At 39.9% G+C, this 27729-nt stretch overlaps 1 protein-coding gene across 2 annotated transcripts in view; it reads right to left on the reverse strand.

Annotated features, from left to right (window-relative positions):
• The window catches only part of Pja2 (praja ring finger ubiquitin ligase 2), a 49710-nt gene that overhangs the window by 4965 nt on the left and 17016 nt on the right, over positions 1–27729 (reverse strand). The window contains exons 2-9 of one of the 2 annotated variants that reach the window (XM_032901715.1): positions 23346–23463; positions 22408–22608; positions 19840–20884; positions 9989–10174; positions 5834–6019; positions 2651–2762; positions 524–638; positions 16–137 (exon numbers count right to left, since the gene is read on the reverse strand). In XM_032901715.1, coding sequence (XP_032757606.1) covers positions 16–137; positions 524–638; positions 2651–2762; positions 5834–6019; positions 9989–10174; positions 19840–20884; positions 22408–22608; positions 23346–23376 — 1998 coding nt within the window. In that variant the 5' untranslated portion in view covers positions 23377–23463. The remainder of the gene's footprint in view (positions 1–15; positions 138–523; positions 639–2650; positions 2763–5833; positions 6020–9988; positions 10175–19839; positions 20885–22407; positions 22609–23345; positions 23464–27729) is intronic. The other variant, XM_032901716.1, reaches the window with a different exon arrangement.

The following is a 27729-nucleotide window of genomic DNA, read 5'->3' on the forward strand; positions in this document are numbered from 1 at the left end:
CCACCGGAAACTCACCTTCTGTAGCCAAATGGAGACACAAGGCTTATGAAAGAAGTGATGGCAGGGCAGCTCGGTCGCGATGTCATCCTTAATGTACTCACTGCAGCAGATGGGACAGCACTGCTCCTGACCAATAGCTGAGAACGACAAGCACACATCATCTGTCACGCACACATGCTCAGCAGGAAGAAAGCGGCTCACATGCAAGCTATGGACGGTCAGAGAGGCGGGGCTTCATCAATTAGCTGGCAGGCACGATGCCAGCATATTAATTTGGAATTTCATACACATTCCTCTTCTAAAAAGATGCTGGTAACACTTGACCTTTGTAATTTTATCACACAATTCCTACTAGGCCAAGGTCTGTCAGCTTCTGGCTTAAATAAATAAACATACAGTGTATATCACACATACATAACACTATGTACTTTACTTGCATACATATCTTAACCACTCCATCGCCTAATGCTGCAGTGTACACCAAGTGTACAGCACTCCATCTCAGTCCGGAGCGTGGCCTTACCGGTGTGATCTTCCAGGACAAGGGTTTCTGGAAGTCCATCGATGCTTTCCTTACTGGCAGGTGGGTTAGCCACCTCAACGTCTACAGCAAGAGACTCTAAGTGTGCCAGCGCAGTCTGGAAAGGAAAGTCAGAGTTCTTCGTTAGACAGAAGGCACCTTACATACCAACGGGAAACCGTTTGTCTCGTCAATTTACATTTGCCACATTCTCATATTCTTTTCCTATTAGTTCTCTGCCCACTTAACTCCCTTCCAATAAGACTACCACCAAGATCATTAAGTCAAATATTTCTCCTTTATGTCCCCTCCCTATCCTGTTTTCAGTAGTAAGCTCCTTGCTCATTACATCTGCATTTTCCAGATGAATGGTCAGAGCTCTTGTAAGGGATCAACAATGTCAGGAAAAGAAAGACTTCAGAAAGGCTCACTTCTGAGACAACGCCAGGGTGAGACTACGGTTTACAATCGAAAACAATGAACGGCTTCCTGTGGCCTTCTCTCCTGGCACAGAACCAGCACATGCGCACAGCTAGTCAACAAGTACTACAAGGCTACCAGCAACTTTAGTTAGGGGCTAAATCTCTGCGAATGACTGTCCAACGGAAGGCTGGAAAACAAGTGGTCACATGACCATTTGTAGGCCTCATCCTCTCTCTCTCTTCTAGATCCCAGTTCAGATGATCTGACAGGCAGGTCTCTCTCCTGCTGCTGCCGGTTTTCATTACTCGTTCTTACTGCACACAGTGCTGCTCCCTCCCTCTGCCTGCACTTTCTGTCCATCCTTTACGGCCTACTCTTCTAGAAAACCTACACCAGCAATCTCAAGTCACAATGGAATCTTCTTTCTGAACTGCTCTCAATCAAGATAACTAATGTTCTCAGTTTACTACTTGTTAGCAGCACATCCTATTAACAACATAAGATCACAAAGTTAGAACACTCCATTAATCTAGCTTAATGCTTTATTTTTGAGATGGCTACCAAAACTGGGCCCCCTTCCTGGTATGAATGCCTAATGTTGTAGCCAATACAGAAAACAGTACGGCAAGTTCTTAAAATTTAAAACTAGAATTACTTAGCCAGGCGGTGGTGGTGAACTCCTTTGATCCTAGCACTTGGGAGCCAGAGGCAGGTGGATCTCTGTGAGTACGAGGCCAGCCTGGTCTACATAGTGAGTTCCAGGACAGCCAGGGCTACACACTAGAAACCCTGTCTCATAAAACCAAATCAATAACTAAATGAAAAGAAATAGATACAAACAGTACGTAATCCAGCAATTCCACTTCTCAAAACACCTGCAAGTACAGATCGGTACAGATGTATCTGTCACAGCACCATTTACAGTACTTACAACGGCCATACAGTGGGAAAGTAGGAGCAAACCAAATGTGCACTGGTAAAACACACACACACACACACACACACACACACACAGTATTAGCTGGGAGTAACTGTAATTATAAATGAGAAACCTGTAACTCAGTTTAAGCCAATTTTCTGTATTGTTTATAATTTCTTTATAATTCATTTTTATTGTGTGTCTATGTGTGCATGTGTGCAGGGGTATGGACATCGGAGTACAACTTCCTGGTTGGTCCTCTCCCACAACGTTGTAAGTCCCTGGGTTTGAGTCCTGCTTGCTAGGTTTGGTAGAAAGCACATTTCCCTTTGACCTGCTATCTTGTTAACCTTAGATTAAATTTTTAAAAATATTTTCTTTGCAAAGGTGCTCAAGCAATATTATTTAAGTTACAAAAATTAAAGATGTTTGCTATTTTATTCTGTGCTCACTCAAACATGAGACAATAATGAGTCTAATATACATTGCCAAGACCTGCACCCAAAGTTACTATCTAAGATGGCGATGGGTGTAGTTAGCACTGGAAGAGAAAGAAAAGCGCTGCTGACAAGAGCGGTGTGCTGCTTAGTACACAACCAAAGAAGTCCAGTGCTGAGGTTCAAGGGTATAATGGGGGCTAAAGTGAAAAGGGGTGATAGTGTGTCCTACTGCCGAAAAGCGTGTACGTGTGTCAAAAGTCAGCACTATCTGGACAACAGGGCCTCGCTGTGTCTGTGTGTATTCCTGTGTAAACAATCAAACAGTCACAGTAGGCGTTATAAAGATACCTCCATAGCCTGGGCTAAGCGTTCTTCTAGTGCCATGTAGGTGAGGAACTGAGGATCCACGTAAGAAATAGCTTCAGCAACACCAAGTCCATCCGCAAAACCATCAAATAGGCTGAAAAAAAAACAAAAAACAAAAAACCCCCACCAAGATCCATAACTATGATTTCAGAAATCTTACCATATTCCTACATTGTACAAATTGTGTAAGCAGAAAACTCTTGAAATATTTTCATGTGAGTTATATGGCCCGAAGAACAGGAAAACAACAGAAAGGCTAAGTGTTGTACATAGAGTTAATACAGCCTGTTGGTCACCGCTCTGCACCTCCCGGCAGAGTCTCACTGCAGAGCGTGCAGAAGCTTCAGACACAGAAGCCTGCTTACAGCACACGGCTTTTACTCACATAATCCCTTCCCTGTGTTTTCCTCTCTGCTAACTTTAGTTTCCAATCTGGGTAAAGGTGAAACTATGAGAAAGCAAAGTATTGTATTTAATTCTAACATTAAGTAATAGTTCTCCCTAAACCCCTGCCCACTCTGACCTGCTTAATTCCTTTGGGTTTTACAAGACTTTATTTCTCAAGCCTTCACCAATCCCTCTTCTTCCCCTTGGCTAAGAGTCAGAGCACCTTCACTTATTAATAGCTAGAAAACGATTTTTCACCAAACTGTTCGTTTTTATGACTTTTGGTGCTAAAGAACTATAAGCCCTTCAAGAAGAACAGGTTTGATTCTGGTATAAAGTGATTTCCTTTATCCTAAGTCAGATTCCAAATTTTCCTTGGCCGTAGAATTAAGTATTTTAAAATTAGGAAAAGCCAGGCATGACAGTGCATGCCTTTATCCTAGCATAGGGGAGGCAAAGGCAGTGTATTCCAGTGAGTTCCAGGGTATCTAGAACTACATATTGATAGTCTGTCTTAAAACAAAACAAAACAAAACACCCACACATGCCATTAGCCTTTGCTCTCTAACCCTGCTGCCTCGGGAATTAATTCAATTATATTTATGGTTTCTTCGCACATTCTTACTTAGTTCCCATCTCTGTGCAGCTCCTGACCCACATTCCGGTTGCCTATGGGGTGCTCTGTGTGGATGTGCTCACATCACTGTATAAACCCAAGAGTCTAAAATGGTTTGTCTAAAGGCTAAGTTCTGTTGACCTCCATACCTTCTCAGCACTTGAGTATCAGAGTCAGAAACAGTCATAAAAGTTAGCTTAAAATAGTCAACCAGTTGGCTACCATGGAATTATAAATAAAGTGCACAAAGGATATATTAAGAAAATTTAGTTTAAGAGTATTGGAAATCAACAAACATCACAATATTGGCTAGTTTTGTGTGTCAACTCTCTATCACAGAGAAGGGAGCCTCCCTTGAGGAAATGTCTCCACAAGACCCAGCTGTAAGGCGTTTTCTCAATTAGTGATCAAGAGGGAGGACCCAGCCCATTGTGGGCGGTGCCATCCCTGGGCTGGTGGTCTTGGGTTCTATAAGAGAGCAAGCTGAGCAAGCCAGGGGAAGCAAGCCAGTGAGTAACATCCCTCCATGGCCTCTGCATCAGCTCCTGCTTCCTGCCCTGCTTGAGTTCCTGTCCTGACTTCCTTTGGTGATGAACAGCCATGTGGAAGTATAACCTGAATAAACCCTCTCCTCCCCAGCTTGCTTCTTGGTCACGATGTTTGTGCAGGAACAGAAATCCTGACTGAGACAATCACCTAGGATACAGGAACATTCCTACCCATCCATCCATTTTAGAAGGAAAGGAGTCACCAATTTACTCTTGCAATGCTGGCATTTTATCTAACAGTGAACTTGAATGCAAAGAGAATGGCTTGTGATCAGTCAAATAGGATTTAATTGAATCACAGTTAAATTGAAAAATGTATTTTATGACTCTGACCAGTTCTTCATCTATAAAATAAACTGGCACACAGAGATGCCAGGCACAGAGAATGTAGTATGGTTATACTACAGATACACAAGAAACTGTAGAAATAGTCCTTCCATAAACACTGCTTTCCAAAAGGTCAGATTAAAACTCTGAAACAACACAAACATGTCTACTTCGTACAGAAAATCCATCCGAATGACTGAAGTAATTTACTTCCTAATCATTTTTTTCTTCAGTAACATAAACAAACCTGGACACTCAGGACATGATAGCTAGCTGTCATTGGGCCACTAAAGAATAATCAGGTAAGAATTACTAATGGATGCTGAAATTAGCAGATGTAAGTTTAGTAGTTGGAGAATAAGCAGGTTATTTATAGTCTCAAAGTAGCCACTGGTCAGAAAGAGGAATGGTGAGTGGACAGTTCCAAGTTGCCCGCCATATGTATCTTCTGGTATGCACTTAGGACAAAATGTGTAACTTTTTTGTTGTTCCTGCTAAGAATTAGTAACTCTATGTGAGATACTGGAAATACGATGTGAAGGACAGTCCATAAAATTAACGTCCTAAACTTTTAAAACATTTGTGAGAATTGAAAAGCAAATATTAACTGAAGAGATGGCCAATTACAGAAACAAGTTAACTAAATGCACTGACAGTCCTGGATTAAATCAGATAAACATCTCCTATAAAGTCAGTCGTGATATAACTGAACACTAGAGTAAGCCCTGGGGGTTAAAATGTTAGAAGTATATCAACACTAATTTTATGATTTCAGTGATTATGTGTTATCTAAGAAAAAAAGTTCACATTTTTCAGCAATTCATTCTAGAATTTTTATAGATAAAAAATAATTTCTGAGGACTTATGTATAAAAGGGCCAGAAGACTTCATACCATAAATACAGAGAGAAAAGAAAAGGGAGAATGGTGTAAACACTGTTTTAAAATATTAACATTTAAGAGATCTTAGTGAAGGATATATGGGAGTAGTTTGCCTAATTTTGCTGATGTTTCCGTAGGTCTTAAATTATTTCTAATACTGAAATAGTCAAAACCAGGGCCTTAACATTTTTTTTCTCTTAAAATCAATGCTACAAAGATGTGAAAGTCAAAGATGGGTGAGAAAAAGAGTGAACAGCCCATCCATGGGTGCAGTGACATCTGTAATGAGATGGGAAGAAGCCAAGGCTCACCTGACTGATGCAGCACCTACACTGTCTCCTCAGGGGTAACTACCTAGGCCTGCAGACCTCCTCAGGGGTAACTACCTAAGCCTGCAGACCCGTACCTCCAGTCCACATCCAGGTCTTCACTCACGCTCGAGTCGTCCTCCAGGTTGTTGTTCCCATCCAACATGAAAGCTTCTGGCTGTGCAAACTCATTGGCAGGCTCGTTCCCTTCATCGCTGCTGCTCTCATTGACCTCATTGTACTGTAACCAGGGAATCTCCCCCTCCTCCAAGGACGTCTGTTCTCTGATGCACACATTGAAAAGGAAGGAATAAAACAGTGCTGCTTTCAAACATGCCGCCATGTTGCATCCTATAGCCATTCTACTTAGTACGTGTGACTTACTCCTGTGGTTTAAGTCCTTGGTACTTAGGATGGAAATGGCTCCTTCCTCATCTGCATTCCAAATGAAAACAATGTGCTGATGAGATGAAAGACACTGTGGGTCAAAGCTCATGGGTCAAAGCTCTTGCCGCCATGCCTAAGGACTGAGTTCAAGCCCCAGATCCACATGGTAGAGACAACCAACTCTTCTAAGTTGTCCTTTTTCTCTCTCTGCCCCCACCGTGTGTGTGTGTGTGTGTGTGTGTGTGTCTGTCTGTCTCTCTCTCTCTGTCTCTCTCTCTGACACACACACACACACACACACACACACACACACCCCAAAGCCTCTTTACAAAGTTGTTTTGGGTCTGAATGTATGTCTGAGCACATGTCTGTACACACCACACAGAAGCCAGAAGACATTAAGTGTCCTCCCCTGGAATGCTCACCAATTCTTATGAGGCAGGGTCTCTCTGGGACTGGAACCTGGGTCTTACATTTTCTCTGTAAGCCATCAATCCTAGCAAACCCAGCTTCTACCCCAGATTCTACCCCTGTCCTCTTTACACCTCCTAAGAGGGCCACTTCCTGGGCCAAGCACAGCCAGATCACTGCCTGACTGTGCAGGGCACAGGGCACAGGGATCTTGACGCAGAGCTTCAGACTGTTCAGTAAGAGTATAACCACGGGTCCATCGCTCTAGCCTCTGCTTACACTTTTTTATCTTTATTTTGCCAACATTAATATAACTCTTCTAAGTTCTTTTATGGTTAGTTTTTGTCTAAAAGACCATACTACCCTTTTGTTTTATACACATATTTATACTTAAATGGGTCTTCTTCAGCTTTTTAAAGTTCTGATAAACTGTTTCATAAAAAAGCAAACATCAGCGACTTTATACACATATTTTTGTAACTAGTGACTGCAAGAACTATTTCTACAGCCTACTTTTTCACTTTTGTTTTTCTTCTCCTTTTGTCTTTTCTTTTTGGGTGGATTTTAAAGTTTTTATTCAAGTTTTAATTCCTTTCCCCCCCTGATACTGGGGACAAATCCCATTTCTTGTGTATACCACCAAACACTCTGACACTGAACTACATTTCCAGTCTGTAATAATATGGAATGATTTTCCTCATTGCAATAGTTATCCTTAGAAACTTACTATACACATGCAACGTAATAAAGCCAACTAATACTGCAGATTTGCCCAGCCATTTAAAAACAACGGTGTTAAATGTTGAGTTACATCCCTAACAAACCTAGAACAGAACAAACTACCAGGTCAGCTACATAATGGATGATTTTGATGAAAACAGATAATATCCCCCAAATGTATTTTATCTATTCTTATGTGTTGGTATCCAACTTCAAGAAGGATGTTCTCTTAAACTAAAAACTACATTCAGTTGTCTACTCATCATCCACAGTGCATAACGAACACTGGCAAGTTACATTCCTATTTTCTAGTTCTCCATCAGACTTGTCCATCTACTTAGTGATCAAAGTGAAAGCTATGATATTACGGATGACTCTTTCTCCCTCAATGCTACAACCTATTTTATTATTTGAAACTTCAAACTATGCTCACACTTGGAAGCAGCACTGTTCTGGAGGGGGAGGGCCCGAGCTGATCATCACCCAGGTTTCCATACCTACAGCCATGTGCGCTCCCACAGAGTCAGGTCCTCAGCTATACAGCTTGCTTTCTAAAATGCACAAGTATCCTCCAACCAGAACCCTTTGTTCTCTTACACACCGTAGCCCATTTTCAGTAATCAGCACACAGCAGACGGTCTTGTAAGACACCTATCAGATCAGTTAACTCTTCATTTAACTTCAGAAGGTGCAGTATGGCCTGCAGTCTGGGTCCTACCACATCAGCGTCTTTACCGGATCCTTTTCAGCATTTCTGTCCTTAACTCTGCCTAGATAGCTCTACTTTAACCATTAAAGTTACTTTATTTTTTTTAAAAAATCTTCAAAAATTAGCATTTATTTTGTGCGTGCATGTGCGTGTGTAAGTGCTTCGTGGGACATGCATGTCATCACATTTCATAGCAATCACAGTTCAACTCACAAGAGGATCTGATTATTTTTTCTAGGATATAGATTTTGAAACTAAAAATTGAAAGGATTTAGTTATTAACAAAAAGTTTTTAAATAATCAAAGATATTCACTTATAAATAAAGTAGCTAGATGCTGTTTCACTATCCAATGCCAACGTTTACTAGAATAAATAATTTATTTTAACAGCAGAGGAAGAGTACATAAAAAAGAAAAACATTATGTTTTTAAAGGAAAGCAAATTGATACTGATATCAAAATCTATAAATCATGCTAACTTAAAGATATCAACAGATAAGTTCTATACAAAATAATAAAAACAATCTACCATTAAACCATGACTACATAATCATGCTTCCTATATTTAAAAACCATCCTAAATATAGGATGGTTAAGTATAATTAAGACGTTTTAAGCAATAAAATTTCCTGTGATCAACCGACCAAAATGATTTTGTTACAATTTTTATATTGAAAAGATTTAAAATTTAATATTCTTGGTAGAATCCCATAAAATAAATTAAAAAGTTATTTCTTAATGTGATTTAAACAATGTTTTCCTCTAAAATTAGGAATAAGATGAGGGTGTCTCTCCTCTTACTCAGTATAGTGCTTTTTGTGCCTTATGTAGCTCGATGTGGCCAGAGAAAGCAATAGGGAAGGAGAAGCCTGACAGTCCCTGTTTGGAGACAGTATATTTCTATTCTAAACGAACCGAAACTTTCTACCAGAAGCAAACAGATCCAGTAAGCACCTGAAACAACACGGCAGGATAGGATACATAAGCATAAAAACCAGCCATTTCTACATGGCAGTAAATGATCTTGCTGAGAAATAATCAAGGGGGAAAATGACATTCACAACAGCTTCTAAAACAACAGACACAGATCCACACACATGGGGGTAGGAGACAGAAGAATTCCAACCTGTTCTACTGGTGAAATACTACAAGGACAGCCACGCTGAGACCCACAGGTCCTTTCTAGGTTCTGGAAACACAACTCTACCGATTCATTCACATACTGCCTATGGCTGATTTTATGCTTCAACAGAATGCATGAGTAGCCACAACAGACACTGGCATACATAACAATATTTATCTGGCTTTTCACAACTTCAGTCTGACAACCCCTAGACAGGAATATTCCCATTCAAGTTATAAAGTCGGAGATATTTACCATAGGTCACCAATGTTCTGGAAACATTATCTAATTGAGCTAGATAAAAATATTACAATTTCAACTGCCTCCATTTCTTTGCACAAATCACTTAAACTACCAAGGCATGCTAAGTGTAATTTACCACAGATTTACCTCTTACAACGGATGTTCTTTTACGTCTCTTTCATTGTATGGCAATGGGCAACATTAATTCAATTATTCTTAACTTAGCTGAAATGACCTTTCAAATAAGCAGTTTTCAACCAGTGAGTTATAATACCTATCTCCAAAAATATTTATATTATAATTCATAACAGCAAAATTATAATTGTGAAGTAGTAACAAAAATAATTTTACGGTTGGGGGTCACCACAACATGAGGAACTGTATTAAAAAGTCGTAACAACAGGAAGTCTGCAAACCACTTTTTAAATACTCAAATTTCCTTTATAAAGCAATATAAAAACATACATTCTATCCTCATAAAAATACTGAAATCGCTAGCATTTAAACGCATTCCCTATAAAATACCAAAGCACCATGTAGAGTCTATGTGTTCAACATGGGCCTCTAAGTGTAATTAAGAGTACGGCCTACGTGGGAATGTGGTGTATGCCATTCTTGCTTATGCACACTTAAACAAACGAGTCTCTCTGTTCAACATACCCCTCCTGAAGAGACAATTCTTGGTTTTCTTCCTCAGGGCCACTACTATCACTCTGTAGCTCAGGTTCATTCTCATCTTTTCCTGGCAGAGTTTCCCAGCTTTCATCGCTTGAGGACTGGTCTTTTTCTGTGCCAGAAAATCGGTGAGGCAGAGAAGCAGACCATTCCCCATCACTGCACTCTGAACTGCAAATCAGAACAGACATAAACTACCATCACATACTAAGATATTTTTGTCGTATGGAGTCATTATGGGCTAGGTAGGGCTATTGATGTCTAGGCTGAGTCAGGTGCTCATTCGATTTAAAAAAACCATACATAAATAGGTAACAAAAATAAAGTCAACAGAATGTGAAACTGTCCGATGATCAGGGTCACAGCGGGTTCTGGGGTATATCGCTGTGTTTCCTTTACACTAGAATACACAAGTAATGGTATTAAAATAAGAGTTCAGATGGGATCTAGGTGGGGAGGGGAGGGGAAATGAGGGGTAGGCTCAGAGATGGAGGGAGACAGGAGAGAAGCCCAAGGGATCGGAGAATGAACAGAAATGTGCAGTAGTGGAGGGAGCATACGGGGAACCTCTAGAAAGTCCCAGAAACCTGGGCAGTGAGAGGCTCCCAGGACCCAATGGGGATGACCTTAGCAGAAATGCCAAGCAGTGGGGAGATGGAACCTAAGGAGCCCACCTTCAGTACATAGACAAGGCCCACATTAGAGGCATGGGGGCACCCGTCCATCTTCAAAAATCCTTGACCCAGAACTGTTCCTGTCTAAAAGAAAAGCAGGTACAAAAATGGAGCAGAGACTGAAGGAAAGGGCATCTAGAAACTGCCCCCACTTGGGATCCATCCCATACCCAGGAGCCAAGCCTGACACTATTACTGATGCTATGTTCTGCTTACAGATAGGAGCCTAGCATAGCTGTCCTCTGAGAGGTTCTACCAGCAGCTGACTAAGACAGATGCAGATACAGATAGAGTCAACCATTGGACTGAGCCTGGGGATCCCTGTGGAAGAGTTAGGGGAAGGACTGAAGGAGCTGAAGGGGATTGGAACCCCATAGGAAGAACAAAAGTCTCAACTAACCCAGACCCCTCAGAGCTCCCAGGGAGTTAAGCCACCAACCAAAGAACATACATGGGCTGGTCTGTGGCCCTCGATACATATGTAGCAGAGGACTGACTTCTCTGGCCTCAGTGGGAAAGGATACACTCAATCATGTAGAAACTTGATGTTCCAGGGAAGGGAGATGCTAGTAGGGTGAGGTGGGAGTAGGTAGGTGGGTAGGGGAGCACCCTCTCAGAAGCAAAGGGGAGGGAAGACAGGGTGAAGAACTTGTGGAAGGGAACCAGGAAGGAGGGCAACATTTGGAATGTAAATAAATTAAGTAATTAAAAAAAATAAATGCAATTTGGGACTCAGAAACAATGTCTGAAATGAGTATGAATTACTCACCTGATGTAAATGAAACAATTTTCTAAATATATACTGACCCTTTAAAGGAGACTGGGCCTGTCTTATTAGTACTCAGTAGTTCTTTATGAAGGAGAAACTTGGAGAGCAGTCAGCGATGATCGCCTTCTTCCCTTACAGACTATCCCTGTCGTCTGGGCGTCATACTTCAATGCATCTCTCTCCTTCAAAATGGCCCCACAACCACCTGGCCCCTCACCCTTCAGGACAGACCAGACCGTTTCTTTGAAGATAACTGTCAGAAATTGCCTTTTGAGGGGGTAATTCCTCATGGCCTGGGCACTGGGCTTACGTGGTCCAAATCTGTGAATTGCAGCTACTTCTTTAACATTGCATTACTTTTCTTACGCATTAAGTAAAATTTGTGACCCCCCACAATGGATTACCAAAGCAATACCCAGGGCTTTCCCCATCAAGCCCTGGTGGCTGCAGACAGCCTTCTTGCCAGGTCACTAAGCTGTAAGTTGTGAAGGCCAGCGAACTAAGCTGTAGTTAGTAAGCTGGACTCTGCCTCACATCCTGCCGTAGTTCTGGGAGATGCCCAATTCATGAATGATTTTGGTCTTGTTTTACTAAAACAAACAGTATTACAAAATTTAATTGATCTAAGGTATTTTCTTAGTTACATAAATATAAAGTCAGTCTTAAGAACTTACTAGCAGTTTCCTAGAAGACAGGAGAGCTAAATGTTTAGCAGCTCTTAGTAGATACTAAAGACTGTTCATTACAGTCATACAGCTTTGAATGTAGGATTGTATTGGTATTATTTGACTTGAAAAGGCTAGCAGGAGGCATTTATAAGGATGTTCCAAAAAACATGTGTATATTTGTGACAAGTGACTGAAACACATGATTTCTAGGACTACTTCAATTTGAATGTTACTAATCAGGACATTAATGTTACCTAATTGTGACTAATATTTATTAATAATTTGTAACCCTAAACTCCTAACTGGCCCTTAACCACATTGACTTTCTAGGACTAAAACTTTCAGACCTGCAATCGCCAATTTCTTTAGTGAAAACACAAAGTAATATTGATAATACCAAATTTCTAAGAACAAGCTTTGAAGTCAGACAGATTTGAATCCAGAATAATATCCTTAGAATCCATGATACTTTTTCTGTGCTTTATTTCCTCACTAAAAAAAGGCATTATTCATGTTTCAAGCCTACAATGATGTTTAGATTAAAAATGGAGACAAAATATATAATACAATTTTTGAAAAGAGGTGAATAGCTTAATAGGCAACATTAACTTCTTTTATAGAACGGGCTCTATCATTTTAGTTATGTCAGTGGGTTGCTTACTGGCTAACCACAATTTTTCTCTTTTCTGTGCCAAAGAAAAGCTACACTAGCAGCTCAATTATCCTGGTGACCTCAGTCTCCTGAGAAAGCCAACTTTAGTCTTTTTTTTTTTTACACTAAGGATAAAAAATTATACCCTGGACTATTATCCAAACTAGGTCATCTGCTTCCTCATGAGCAAGAAAATAAGGATTTTTTTTTCCAGTTTGAAACAGTTATTTTATATATATCTATATCTATATATTTCCTAGTTAAAAAAAAAAATCTACCCTACAGTGATTCTTTAAAAACTGTGTTCAGGGAAGAGATCCAAACAAAAAATATCACCATTACAGATTAGGGTTTGACCCTGAACACCACTTGTGCTTACAGGTATAAAGCTAAAAAGGTAAACCAAGCACTTTGAGGCATCAGGGAACAAGAAGTTGTTTTTAGATGGTACTTAATGCTACCTCTACCTGAGATTTACAAATAAAGTATTGCATTTGATTGGACTATTATAATAAATGTACACAATAAAAAAGCAGAGAGGTATCACAGAGCTAAAGGTGGGGTAGGAGGTAGACATGGATCTGGGAGAAGGTGGGAGTGACCATTACCAAAGGATATTCTCAGTCACTAAAGAACATTTTTAAAAACTTCATTTGTTTTTTAACTGCATGTATAGAGAGGGTGGCATTAAGTTACTGTTTGATTTGAATATAACTATGTTATCTAAGAAGCATGCCAACGATATACCACGTGAAGATTGAAGAAGTTAGGCAATTTGTTTTTTTTGTTTTTTTTTTTTTTTTTTTTTTTTTTTTTGCTTTGTTTTTTTTTTTTTGAAATTTTCCATAGTGTTTCTCAGCAAACAGCAGCCCTGGCTGTCCTCAAACTTAGAGGTCTGCCTGCCTCAGCCTCCCCAGAGCTGGGATTACTAAATTACTTTTGAGAACAAGATAGGGAAGTCTGTAAAAATATCTATGCATGTGATTTAAGGTCTTTGTTTTGGCTGCTTGTAGATGTTTGCTATTTCCTTTGGCTGTGGTAGCAACTGCCACGTCAGAAATGTTTGTTTTGTTTGATACTCAGACAATTTATATAGAATGTGAAAAAGTAATTTTGGCCTTTCAACAATGAATTTGTGCATTCTGTTTTGTTCTTTGTAAGGCTGGTGGTCACTATGGGAACAGACAGCATTATTATATATTTATAGAACACCTGTAACAGAGTCTGATACCTTTTAATATATCAAATTAAATAAAAAGATAATCTGCATTTTATTCTCCCAACAATATCAAAAGAAACAGGCTTTTAGTTTACATTTGTGGTTATAGGGATTAAACCTAGGGCCATACTCGTGCAAAGCGAGCCTCTACCACTGTGTTCAATCTCCAACCCATTTCTACTTTCTATGTTGAGGAGGGTCTGCTAACTTTAGTTGTGAACTCATTCTGTAACTCAGGTAAGCCTGCCACATTTCCAGTTCTCCCGCTTTGCCCTCCTGTGTAGCTGGACTCCATTGTTTGTCTCTGGAGGTTTCCCTGTGTCTTACTGTCTTTTTTACTTTGCTTTGCTTAACTTTCAGACAAGAATAGGACAGCACATCAGGTCCAAGGTTAAAAAAAAAAGTGCTAGTATTACCGAAGGAGTCTCCCTCCTCCCTCCCGCCCCCTTCTGTCCTTATCTTCATCCTTGTCCTCAGGTACCACAGTTCTCAGGGTATATTTCAAGAGTCAGTGCTAACCTGAGCTCTTCAGTCTGAGTGTAGGTCTGGTAATGATACACACTATTAAATCCCCTTGCAGTTCTAACTCATAATGTAGCACTTACTTTCTGTCAAGTAGCCCAGAGCAATGCTATTTACCTGATAGACCGCAGCATTCTATTACTGTTAAGCCATCACTTAACACTTTTTCAAGGAAGACAGTGACCAGATATTAATCAAATCTTCTTCTACTTATAAAGAATGTATAATCACTACTGAAAGGTTTTAGATACATTTGTTTTATGTGCATTTAGCTTTTACCTGGTGTGTATCTGTACACAGGCATGCCTGGTGTCTATAGAGGTCACAAGGTGTCAGATTCCCTAGAATTGGGAGTTACAGATGGTTATGAATCACCATGTGTGTGCCGGGAACTGAACCTGGGTTCTCTGCAAGAGCAAAAGTGCTCTTACTTGATGGCCCACCTATTTTTTTTAAGTAGCTAAATTAAAATATCTAATAGTATCCAAATGGATTTTGGCTGTATTCTTGATAAATGTTACATTTATAATACAAACATAACAAAATATCTCCAAGTGTATCATTGTTAAGTTATACAAAGGAGAGGATTAACTCTTTTCATTAATTTCCAAACTCAAATAAAAAGGTTCTACAGACTTCCTTCTTGGAGACACTCTAGGAAGGTGGTCACTGCCTCCCTCCTCCAGTGCACTACCATCAGAGCTGCAGAGTAAACACGAGATAGACTGGCGGGGTCAGAAGCACACCAGAGTCCACTGCTACTTGCTCTGGCTTTAGGCAGGTACCAGACTAAAAGGTTAGTAACACTTAGCAGAGTTAGATAAGATGAGCGAGAAACAGAAGCAAGAAATAGGATCAGCAAGAAGATTCAGTCATACCATTTCAATAATTCAATCCTAAAATACATTTTAAGGTGTTGTGGTTTGCCCTGGAGTTATCTGTATTTTGATGCTAATTCCATTGCCCCAAGGACAGCTGCCTAGTCACTACTCAGGAATCAGGTGACTGCACCAGAAACTTCTCTCCATTGAATTTGTAAAGTATAGGTGAGGGGCAGGACAATGGAGGCTGACATAAAGATCTCACTCTGTGTATTTACAGGGTTGTTATCAATGTTCCTAAGGGATGGTTGGTACTGGGCTTTGTATGTTTAAGTGGGCAATTATATCTTATCAATTGGATCTAAGATTATTGTGCTGTGTGTTCTTTTATGTGACAGTTTGTGGAGTGTAGGGAAGGAGACACTGGGCTGCCGCGGAGTTGGGATGTGTTTCTAGCAGATATCTTGGGGCACCGCGGTGCCGGACCTAGCAAGGTAAAAGACCACAATACTTTTTTTATGTTTTATATTTTTACAACAACAGATGGCGAACCAATGTGATGGGCAAGAATCCACTAGTAATCCTAAGAGTTGAGAGAAAGTTTTTATTTTCTAAGAGGAGGCCGGCGCCATGTTAAGTCATGTGATATCTCTAGGGTGGGAATTCAAACAAAGAAAAGGGGAAGCAGTCTGGACTGGCAGGCTGTAGGTCCCCTACTGTGTGAGAAGTAATGGCAGCTCAGAGAGTTAGAGATTAAAAGCTGCTTTTTAAAGAAAGTTGTTTAGAAAATCTTTCAGGATACTCATATTCTTTTTAATGTGGGCTCCACAGGAATTTTGGGTTGAAATCCTAGTTAGACAAGCTACTTCTTAATTACAGGTATTATTAAAAGGTGTTGAGTTTGTTTTTAGAAAGAAGAGAGTAAAGAGATTACCTGAATCAGGTGGGGATTTTCATCCATGGTTCAGAACTTAGATAGGGAAAAATTAGTCACTACCTCCAAGTAGAGAGTTGTGATGAATGTCTGTTAACATCAGGCAGAGTGAATGCAGACATATATTTTAAAAGTTATTAAGGTTAAAGAAAAATCTGTGGCTTCGGGTAGAGAGCTTAACAGATGGATATATTTTGGGCTAAAGTCCTGGTTGATGTGTTGCTTATTGATATTGGAATTGTAGAAGGTATTTGGTTTGTTTTATGAATTACCCTGCTAAAGGCCATATGGCTCATTGATGCTGGCTAGCGAGGGTTTGTTGTTACTTTTGATATTTACCACAACATGAAGCTCGGATTCTCTTAACGTGGGCTCCATGGGAATTTTGGGTTAATGTCCTGATATCACAGAGTACAAAAGCCTATCAGGCTCATTGTTTAGCTTACTTCCTTTTTAAAAAATTGTTTAGTCTTCATGATGGGTGTGACTTTGAGTTTTATGGTTATATTATTACTCTGGGAGAGAGTGCAAAATACAAGCTTTTCTGGTTTCAGACTAAGAAACACAGTATTTTGGGAGAAAGATTTTGTCTTTGTGTTTTTAAAAAGTGTGATTAGGCTCTGGAAACCTCACAGAGTCATACTGATCAGATTTGATAGAGGAAGACTGCCTGAAAATTTTAAATTTATATTTTTACAACATTAAGGTTTTACAAACTACAAATGGAGCCGAAGGTAGAGTCATTATTCTTCAGAAATTACTCTGAAATTTGTTTAAGACAAGATCTCATGAGACCAGTGCCCTGACCTTACTCCATATCCAAAGAAAACCATGAACTCCTCATCTCCCTCCCTCCAAAGTGCTAAGATCACGGGTGTGCGTCTCCACGCCCAGCTTCTGTGATTCTTACCACCATAGACCTATTCTAGTATTTCCTTCTCTTACTTCTATCACTCAGGCACACCCAGCAACAACTTCTGCCAACCAAGACACTACAGCAGGGCTCAAAGAAAAGCTTTTATTAAAGCTAAATGTTTCTCCTAATGTCCACTGTATTTACAAAACTCTATTCCTAATATTGACACCACTTCTAAACACACTAAGAACACATTCTATAACCATTTAAAATTCCCCTAGACAAATACACTTTCCAAGGACAATCAAGTATTTATTCTTCTATGGTATAAAATATTTTCATATTCAAATTAGAAAATTCTCTTTATCCATTTCTAGTTAAAAGTTTTTTTAACAGCTCATAAAATATGTATATAACAGAGCACTGTCAGGCTTACAAATAGCTTACAAAGATACATAAAAATCTGTACTCTGGCCATTAACATTGAGCAGCTGCACAAAATATAACTCTCTATTCCCCACTCCACCAACTTGTGCTGCTTTATAGTTTGGGGAAAATTGAAGAAATGTATGTTTGAAAAGGATAGAAAGTCTTGAGAGTAACATAGCACAGTGATAGAGAATACATCCTCCTGGAGTTCAGGGAATCAGGCCCAGGTACACTTACACAGCTGACGTTATACTAGGTAACCCTTCTATACCCATTTCATCATCTATGAATGGAGGAAAAAACAGTACCTACCATATCAAACTTAATGAGGACTTTTGTTTTGAGATATGGTCTCCCTATGCAGGTCAGGCTAGCTTTGAGTTCATGATCTTCCTACTTCAGCCACAAGAATGAGGGGACTATAGGCTTATACTCAGAAATGAATTTTTAAATAAATAAGAAGTAAACTTAGTGATAGGAAGAGAGAATAAGAATCCAAAATAAAGAGAAATAGGTGACATTAACTACTAAAAGTTAATGCAGTATTGTCAATCAACAGTGATCTTAATCACTCTCTAAACACAAAGTGGTTTTAAGAAATTAAAAAGGTACGATAAATTTATACTTTGTATTGTATTCACTGAAATGTTGTTAATTAAAATAATCAGCCTCTACTCTTTGTAATAACCATTATGTATCTAAATGTCTACTGTCTGTAAACTATTGCAATGCCTAAAATAATTTGCAGTTTTATGTATGGTTAGTACTCAGAATATCTCATCATCAAGATGTCTCATTTCTTGATCAAATATGATAGTCCATCAAACATATTAGCAATAAAGTACTTTTTTAACCGGCACAGAGACCAATGAAATAGAACAGATGACCCAGAAACAAACCCATCAGCTGTGGCCACCTGATTTGGACAAAGACGCCCGCCAGAAGCACACCCTGGAGAACAGGCAGCCTCCTTAACAACAGTGCTGGAGACACTGACATCCACTGCAGAGCGACCAGGGCGGGCTCCTCCTCCCAGCCTTCCCCACACAGGTGTAAACCATTTAAGACGCAGGAAGAGGCAAGGACTTTCTGAAAAGGTTTCCAGTAGCTCAGGAAACATCACCAAGAGCTGATGAGTAGGACGGCATGAAATTAGAAACCTTCTGCACGGCAAAGCAATTAACCCAGGAAAGTGTCTATGAAATGGGGAGAAATTTACTAGGTACACATCCAACAGGGGGTGAGTGCAAAAAACCAAGCATACACAAGCAATGATTTCAATACAGTAAATGGCCAAATGAATTGAACAGCCAGCTTTCAGAAGTGCACATGGCCAAAGGTCTGCATCCTTAGTACTGGGGAAACACAAATTAAAACTTCACTGCAAGTCTCCTTCATCCATTCAGAGTGGCTGTAAGCAAGCGAACAACCAACTGAGGCTGGGGAGCGTGCACGAGAGGAGGGTCCTTTCATATGCCAATAGTGATGTGAATTCGCGTATGCACTGTGGAGAAACTGTACGGGAGATTTCCTTACTTAACACACTGGAAACAACTACCATATAATCAAGTTCTATCACAAAGGCACCCAAGCCAGCCTATCTCAGACAACCTGCACAGTCATGTTTACTTCAGCACTATTTCATTTAAATTTTAAACTTCCATTTATATGTGCATGTATGCACGGATAGGTATGTAGATGTAAGTGCCACAGTGCGTGTATAGAGGTTAGAGACCAACTGTGGGGATCAATTCTCTCCTTCCACCCAATGAAACCCAAGAACTGAACTCAGGCTGTCAGGCTCAGCTCGCCATTAAGCAGCACTCCCCACAGAGCGCCATCTCATTGGCTCTGTCTCAACACAATCACAGTGGTCGGGTTGAAGAGTTAGCCCGGATGTCCACCAGCACATGAACAGATGTGAACATACAGTATGGTTTTGCTCACTCATAAAAGAACCAATGCATGCCATTCTAGAAAACTGGATGGAACTGGGGATTATGGTGTAAAGCAAGACTAGTCAAACTTGCAAAGATGACTACTGCATGCTCGCTCTGCTGCAGAATCTAGCTTTAAAATATAAGATACAGAAGTGGAAGGGGAACTACGTGAGAAGAGAGGTGAGCAGCAAGATGGGAAAGGACCAGTAAAACGTAGTGATCAAAGTGCAAGATACATGTATGAGAATGTTATAATTAAACCCATTACTTTATATAATGAATATACAATATTAAAATAAAAATAAAACCTTGGCTCAGTCCACAAGTCAACCAAACGCTCTGTGGAGCTTACCTGTCTTCGTCTTTGTCAAAGAGCTGGTAATACTCTCCACAGGCATTCCAAAAGGCATTTTCCCGAGCCTCTTGCCTTCCTGAAGCTGTGGCTCCATTTTCCGCTGTCGCACGGTGACGTTCTGCTTCCCTTGGCGTAACTCTTGAGTAGGATGGAGTTAGGAACATGCAGTCATGGTCTCCATCATAATCGTCACACTTGATTATAGGGTCATCTGAACTGCATTCCTCAACTTCCAGAGCCTCTCTCCACCTCTGAACACTTCTTTGCTTAGCCTCGTGCCTATTAAAACCACTCTCTTGGTCCACCTGGCTTGAACTGATCACCTTTCTAACTTTGGGCCTCACTACCTGTTCAGGAGAACTTCCATGGTGGTTGGCTCTCTCACTAGTATTTTGTTCAACATGGCCTGGAACACAGTCTGCATCTTCAGTTGAATTTTCTGTCTGTCTTCCCTGATCAGTATCATCTTGTCGCCTCTTTCTAACAATGCCGTCTTCAGAAGACCTCTGAAATTCCTGCCCATCCTGATGGACAACCTCCGCATCGCCAGCAGAATTTTTCTCTAAGAGTGCTGAACCTAGCTCTTCAGACTCCTCCCTTATTTCACCTCTGAGAGAGGGAACTGAGGGACACAGATCAGCATATCTCTCTACCTCTCCATTTTCCAGCTCAAAGACTGCATTGCCTAAAACCTTCTGACGTCTACCACCTTCCACAGCTTGGGCACAAAGTTGAAGAGAGTCATTCTCATCATGCTTGCTGTCTGGATCATAAGAGTCAGTATGAACCAACACGATTCCATTCTGGACACTTGAGGCATTACAAACTGCTGGCGTACACTCTCTCTCAGCGTGATTCTGAAGATTCGTACTGCTGTCTAAGGTCTCCCTGACTTCCTCACTAGGACACACTGTGGCAACGGATGGGTTGCTCTCCGTGCTTTGATTCAGTGCTGGACCACAAGTAGGAATTTCTGTTTCACTTTTTTCAACTGTAGGTTCACTGGGTAAAGAAGGATGGACTTGATCCAATGAACTGGAACCTTCAAAAAAAAGGACACACGAAAGCATTTTGGAGAGATTGATTTAGATAAAAATGTATAAAATATCTGTCCCATGGAAAGTGCGTAATTACCTATTTGACAACACACCAAGTGATTCTATCTCCTTACCGTGACTGCAGTCAGCCTGGTTAGACTATGCTCTAGGCTCTGACCCCAAGAGCCTCTCACTACCCTCTCCCTTGTGTTTCTGTTGGAGATTTTTTTTTAACTTAAGTGTCAATATCAAAAATCTTTTCAATGCAAAAAAAGAAGCTGTCTATACAATGGGAAACAGAAGCAGCGAGGGAATAGCCTGCCTCCAACTTTCTCCTCATCTCTCTTTTAATTAGAAAATTAAAAAACAAAACAGGAAACATGACATATACTTAAATACCAGGTAACAGAACTGTAAGAAATGAGATTCTGATCATACTTTGATGTTAATTAAACCTACATTCTAGTTTCTAGACATTCATATTCTATGCCCAAAATGTATTATTATAATACATTTATAATTTAGGTATTAGAGATACAACTGAAAAATATACTGATTCAATTAGTCATACTTTGTCATAATCCTGATCCCTCAAGAAAATCAAATCTGCGGTCCCCAGCTCCGAAAAAAAGAACCAAAAAAAAAAAAAAGAAAATCAAATCTGTAACTACTTTAAACTTGACTATCTTTATCATTAATTTCACAAAGATATTGAGATTTGCTGTAATAAAATGAATAAACCATAGAAATAATTGAAATTTAATCTTATAACAGAAAATTGAATGACTTAGCTAGCAATTAAATTCTGACATAAAAATGACAATGAAAATATTCTATAATATCTAGTTTGCTTAGAACTAAAAAACTGAAACCAGATGACTTTATATAAAATATACATAACTATGTAACCACTGTACAGAATATCTGTATATAACATTTCAAACTATTGAAAAATTAAGGTCTATTACCAGACACCTTGATGTTTATTTATATTTTATAAAATAATGAACAAATAAGCTAGCTAAGTTATTTACAGGAAGGCAAACGAAAAGTTACTTATAGTTTGCAGGAAAAACATTCTCAGTTCACATAAAAAAGACTTGGCATGGCCCAGTTTTCATAAATAAATGGATTTTTAAAAAAAAAAATTCTCAATAAATATTCAGAACAAAACCCTAACGTTCCCTAGGTCTTGTAATTGAGCAAGGCTTGTGAGTGGAAAAATAATGTCCAGTTACATTCTGCTATAAAGATAAATACAAATGAGATAAAAAAAAAAAAAAAAAAAAAAAAAAGGAAAAAAAAGGCTTGGGAGAGGAGTTACTGTCAATGTCTCCACGTAGTTACCACCACGACAGCTCGTTTTATTTTAGTGACTGGTCTTACTGAAGCTTCTTCTGTATTTAATTTATCTGTTACTGCTATTAAATTCAATAAAAATTTCAAAATAGAAAATGTACTGTATTTATAGTGAAAACCATACAAATCCTCACCATAATTAACCGTTAGGTGACGACATGTTACATACCTGCGGTGTTTTCCTTGGCAACATCATCCAGTTCCAGTACTTCATAGTCATCACCAGCCCGACCCAAGCTTCGTTCATGCCTGGTCATACATGGCTTAAAACTGACATACGCATGTCTCCTTCCGTATCTCCTGCCTGTAATAGTCTGGTATCCTCCTGCTGGTTTAGGCCACGCAGCCTTGCTGGAGTCTTGATCCATTACTGAAAATATAATTAAATTAAGAGGCCAGCAATGACCTTTACTATGGCAACAAGTTGAGGGGAAGTGCTTCAACAGACATGCTATTACTCTCTAACCTACAGGCCACTGAACAGGCTTTTGTTTCAATGGTGTGTGGATGACAAGAAACAACTAAACAGTTGTGTACTAAAGCCCAGGGCAAGAAAAAATTCACTAAAAGGAAACAATCACAGAAGTCAAACACATGCTACCCCATCTTCAAAATTACAAATGGATGGTAGACACTGAGCTAAGACTAGACACCGGCATTTAAACAACTTCAATATTAATTCATATTTTACTAAAGAGTATAATACTATACACATACATTATACCTGCTTAGTCAATTACTAATTATGAATTGTTACAAAAAAGGAAAAAAGAAAAAGTATTTAATCACTTGTCTCAGTAATAAAAGAATCAACATCTTTTACTATCATAAAAAGAACAGCCTCCAAAATGGAACGTAGGATAGAAATGAGGGGCTGTTCTATTATTTGGTTTGATTTTCGGAAACAAGTTCTGTCTATGAACCTTTGGCTGTCGTAGAGCTCTCAAATAGACCAGGCTGGCCTTGAACTCAGAAAGATCTGCCTACCTCTGCCTCCCTGTGCTGAGATCAAAACTATGACCCACTTTGCCTGGCTTCACATGTTTACAGTGTCCCAGAAATAAAAAAAGAACTTAACACGGAAGCATGACCGTCTGTCTTCCTTACCTGATGGTTCTTTTTCTGTATACTGTGACATATGTGGCAGCGTCTATGCTTCCAGTTCAATAGAATTATGGATGTAATTTGGTTTTTCCTTACACAGTGAACAAGCTGCAAATGATTCCTATAAAGAACCAATGCATTAAACAAAGTATTAGTAATAAAAGAATAAATCAATAATGGCAAAACTGGTATTACTGAAGATACTGACCTTTTATTCACTTTGAAATGTAACTTGACTTGACAAAGCAACAACAGCCCAAACAATCGTACTTACAGAACTTCTAAGTAAGTAATCAAATACATTATTGACAACCAAATGGGCAACAGGATATGCCAGTTAGTTTTTGTGTTAACTAGACACGAACCTAGACATATGTGACAAAGAGAAGTGGCAGTTAAGGAATGCCCCACAATGCACTGGCTGTGGGCACACCTGATTACTGACTGAGGAGAGCACAGCCTACTTTGGCGATGCCTCCGCTGAGCAGGTGGTCCCCGACTGCTAACTGAGACAGCAGTGGAGAGCAGGCCAGTACGTAGCATTCTGTCGTGGTCTCCAATCCAGCTCCTGTCTGGAGTTCCCACCTTGTTTTCCTTCAATGACGGACCATAACCTGCACTCCAAATAAACCCTTTCCCTCACCAAGCTGCTTTTCGTCATTGTTTTATCACAGCAACCAAGATAGAATAAGAGAGTGACCTAACTATATTAGTGTCCACAATGCTATTTTGGCTTTTCCATAAATTCATGTAACTTCAAATTAGCAAAATTCTTTTTAAGCATAAAAATACATGTTTAATAGAAAACTGAAATATGTAATTATACAAATAATGATGTACATACCCATTGTGATCAGATAATTTAATGCCATTACCTAGTCTAAACCAGTACTACAACTTATCATTCAACGAGCTTTTTTAAGTTTAGCATATTTTTTCTTATTTAAACACTTTTAATATTTAAGCACCAAAACTACCACCAACTTTCTATCACACAAAATTATTAGATAAGCACTCTACACATAGGTTATTATGCCTGACCACTGCAGAGATCACATATCTACATTCATTTATAAAAATCACATACCGTGCAACATGCCATCTTCTAATGCATCTGGATCAAACCAAAGGCATATATAGAAATCATAATTTTACCATGCTGTCAAAAAGCACAGGTTCTCATTAACCCTGCTTTCATAAGAAAGTCTGACATAACCTAACATCAAAGACCACAGCGTTAGGTTCACATCACAAATACTTAAATCAAAGTTTTCTTTCTTAGGACAGACTATATCCAAACATGTTCCAAGCACTATTTTCAGAGCTGAGAATATAAGAATTATAAAATCACTGGATTTATCTGCTGACCAAAGACTATAGTGCCAAATAAAATAAGGAATAAATACATACTATATTGCTTTATCCTAGAGTAAAGAAGAGAACTGCCTAGTTAGGGTTTTACTGCTGTGAACAGACACCATGACCAAGGCAAGTCTTATAGAGGACAACATTTAATTGGGGCTGGCTTACTAGTTCAGAGGTTCAGTCCATCATTATCAAGGTGGGATCAAGGCAGAACCCAGGCAGGAATGGTACATGAAGAGCTGGAGTTCTACTTCTTCATCTGAAGGCTGCTGCTAGCAGAATACTGACTTCCAGGCAGCTAGGGTGAGGCTCTTAAACCCATACACAGTGACACACCTACTCCAACAAGGCCACACCTCCTAATAATTGCACTCCCCAGGACAAGCATATACAAACCATCACAAGAGCAAAGAGTTACTAGAGGGAATCAGTGACACAAACATCAGAAAAGAGGAGGAAACACTGGGAAAGCACATTCTAGGTATAATAAAAGAGTATATAATGAGACTCCCCATAGAGTCTCCCATAGGCTAATGGGAGAAATGTGGACTTCTATACTGAGATTGAAAGCCAGAGAATAGTCCTGAGCAACGAGACTTCATCTGAGTTCTGTTTTAACCTGGAACTTTGTCAAAATGCCACTGTCGGGAAGCCTGGGTGCAAGGTTAACAAAAATAACAGCATAAGATCAGAGTACGTTAGACTAGGGTAAAAACGTTCAGTGAGAAAGAGTTCTGACAAACTGAACTAGAGGCAACATTACTAACTGACAAGATAGAAAAGAAGGCACAGGGTTCATTTTGAAGCCTGGGCAGCTAGTGTTCGCCAGTACGTGACAAAGAAAGTAGCTGCAAATCTGGACAAAACACCATGAGTTTAGTTTTGAATGTGTTAAGCATAAGAGAACTACTAAACATTAAAATGTGTAAAATCCAAAACTGGACTTACCTGGAGAATTCTGAGCAATTAGTGTAATTCTGAGATTTTTACAGCACTAAGAGGACAAAGTCTGAAATGTGAAGACAAACCCACAGGAGAGGCCAGTGAAGAACAGAGGTTCTGAGAACTATGGAATTTCAATGTGCTTTTCAGAATACGGTTCAAGAATGGACATCAGTACAACCACAAAACCTTCAACCCACAAACTGTCCTGCCTACAAGATGTGCAGGGACAAAGATGGAGCAGAGACTGAGGGAACGGCCAACCAATGACTGCCCAACTTGAGAGCCATCCCATAGGAGACAACCGACCCCTGACGCTATTACTGATTCTGTCTGCTATGCTTGCAGACAGGAGCCTAGCATGTCTCCTGAGAGGCTTCATCCAGCAGCAGAGGGAAGTCGATCCAGACTCACAGCCAAACATCAGGTGGAGCTCCTGGGGTCTTGTGGAAGAGTCAGGAGTAGAATTAAATGAGCCAGAGGGGTCAAGGACACTACCACAAGACCTAGAGTCAACTAACCTGGGCCCATAGGGGCTCAGAGACTGAACCACCAGCCAAAGAGCATGAATGGACTGGACCTAGCTCTCTACACATTTGTAGTATGTGCAGCTTGGTCTTCATGTCATGTGCATCCCTAACAATTGGAGTGAATGCTGTCTCTGACTCTTGCCTGCCATTGGATTCCCCTTCCCCTAGTGGGACTGACTAGTAGGGCTTCACTGGGAGAGACTGTCCGACTGCGACCTGATGTTCTAGGGCAGGGTAGTAACCAAGTGGAGCCTCCCCTTCTCTGAGAATAGGAGAGAGCAGTGAAGGGGGAGGAATGTGTGAGGGTGAGACTGGGGGAGGGCTGTGACCAGGATGTCAAGTGAATAAATACACTAATGGGAAGGAAAGGAATGGAGGTATGTGAGATTTTTTGAGTGCTATGAGAAAACTCCAAGAAACCAAGACAAGAGTCTTGTGACCTCAGTTTCTTCAAAAGACAGAAGTGTTCTTGGACTGTGCATTTGTGTCCCTATCAGATGTAGCAAACAATAGCTTACTTCAGATTATTACAACTGGCTACTGTTATTTGTTTCATAGACTTCTATGGAAACCGTGTTTGTGTGGCCGCACTCACGCTCCTGCTGTACCTTAGTCTGTGACTGTATACTTTACACATGTGACTCCTCCTAGCCCTCAGAGTATAAAAATAGTCTGCTGCTTTGAATACAGAGCATTACATAACTATGAACTTTCAAACTTCATTTGTAGATTAATATGGAAAGCTAGGAAATTATTATCCAGCTGCTAAGCTTTGGCATTTTCTTCTATGAACTAAATTTGTAATTATAAAAACTATCCGACCACCTGATATTCTGAGACAGGTCTTTATGGATGGCTAATGTAATGACATAGGTGGAATTCATGATCCAGATACTCTTTCCTCTGCCCAACATGTACTTTGATTCACCTACTGCAGTTAATTCATAAACCCTTGAACACTGTTTCGGGTTCTGCTGAAATGTTGTAGGCTATTAGCAGCAATCTATGTTCCTGGTTTTACTGCAGAGGTTAATAACCAAGCTGATGAATTAACAAACTCTGTATTTACTTCTCCAGACATAAAAACAATGGGAAGGGGTCTGCACCTGTCATTGCAGATGTATGCACTTAAACACCATGGATTCCTCTTTGGCCCTCTTTGCAAAGCTTTCTTTGGCCCCAGCCTATCAAGGATGACTGTGGAGGGTAAGGATGACTGTGGAAGTCACCAGAAAGACAGTCAATCTACATCTACCTAAGGGCAAAAGCAGAGCATTGACTACATCATCAGAAGTCAAGTTTGCCCCCCTGGAGCCAAGTTAAGGCCCTACACATCAAGGAAGAGATTATTCTACGACATACACAGAGCCCTGTGTCACCCGAGAATCGTCGTCTGATGAGGCTGCTCTGACCCGTACATCTGCAGTGAATGCATCTGAGCATGTGTAGTACTGGTCTCATGTTCCTCACCCTCCTCTATTTCAACACTGAGATTGGATGGATCCAGCTCCTGGTATTTCACTAGTGACTCTGTGTTCCTGATGGGACCT

Source organism: Rattus rattus, chromosome 4 (assembly GCF_011064425.1).
Source record: "Rattus rattus isolate New Zealand chromosome 4, Rrattus_CSIRO_v1, whole genome shotgun sequence".
Classification (NCBI taxonomy): Eukaryota; Metazoa; Chordata; class Mammalia; order Rodentia; family Muridae; genus Rattus; species Rattus rattus.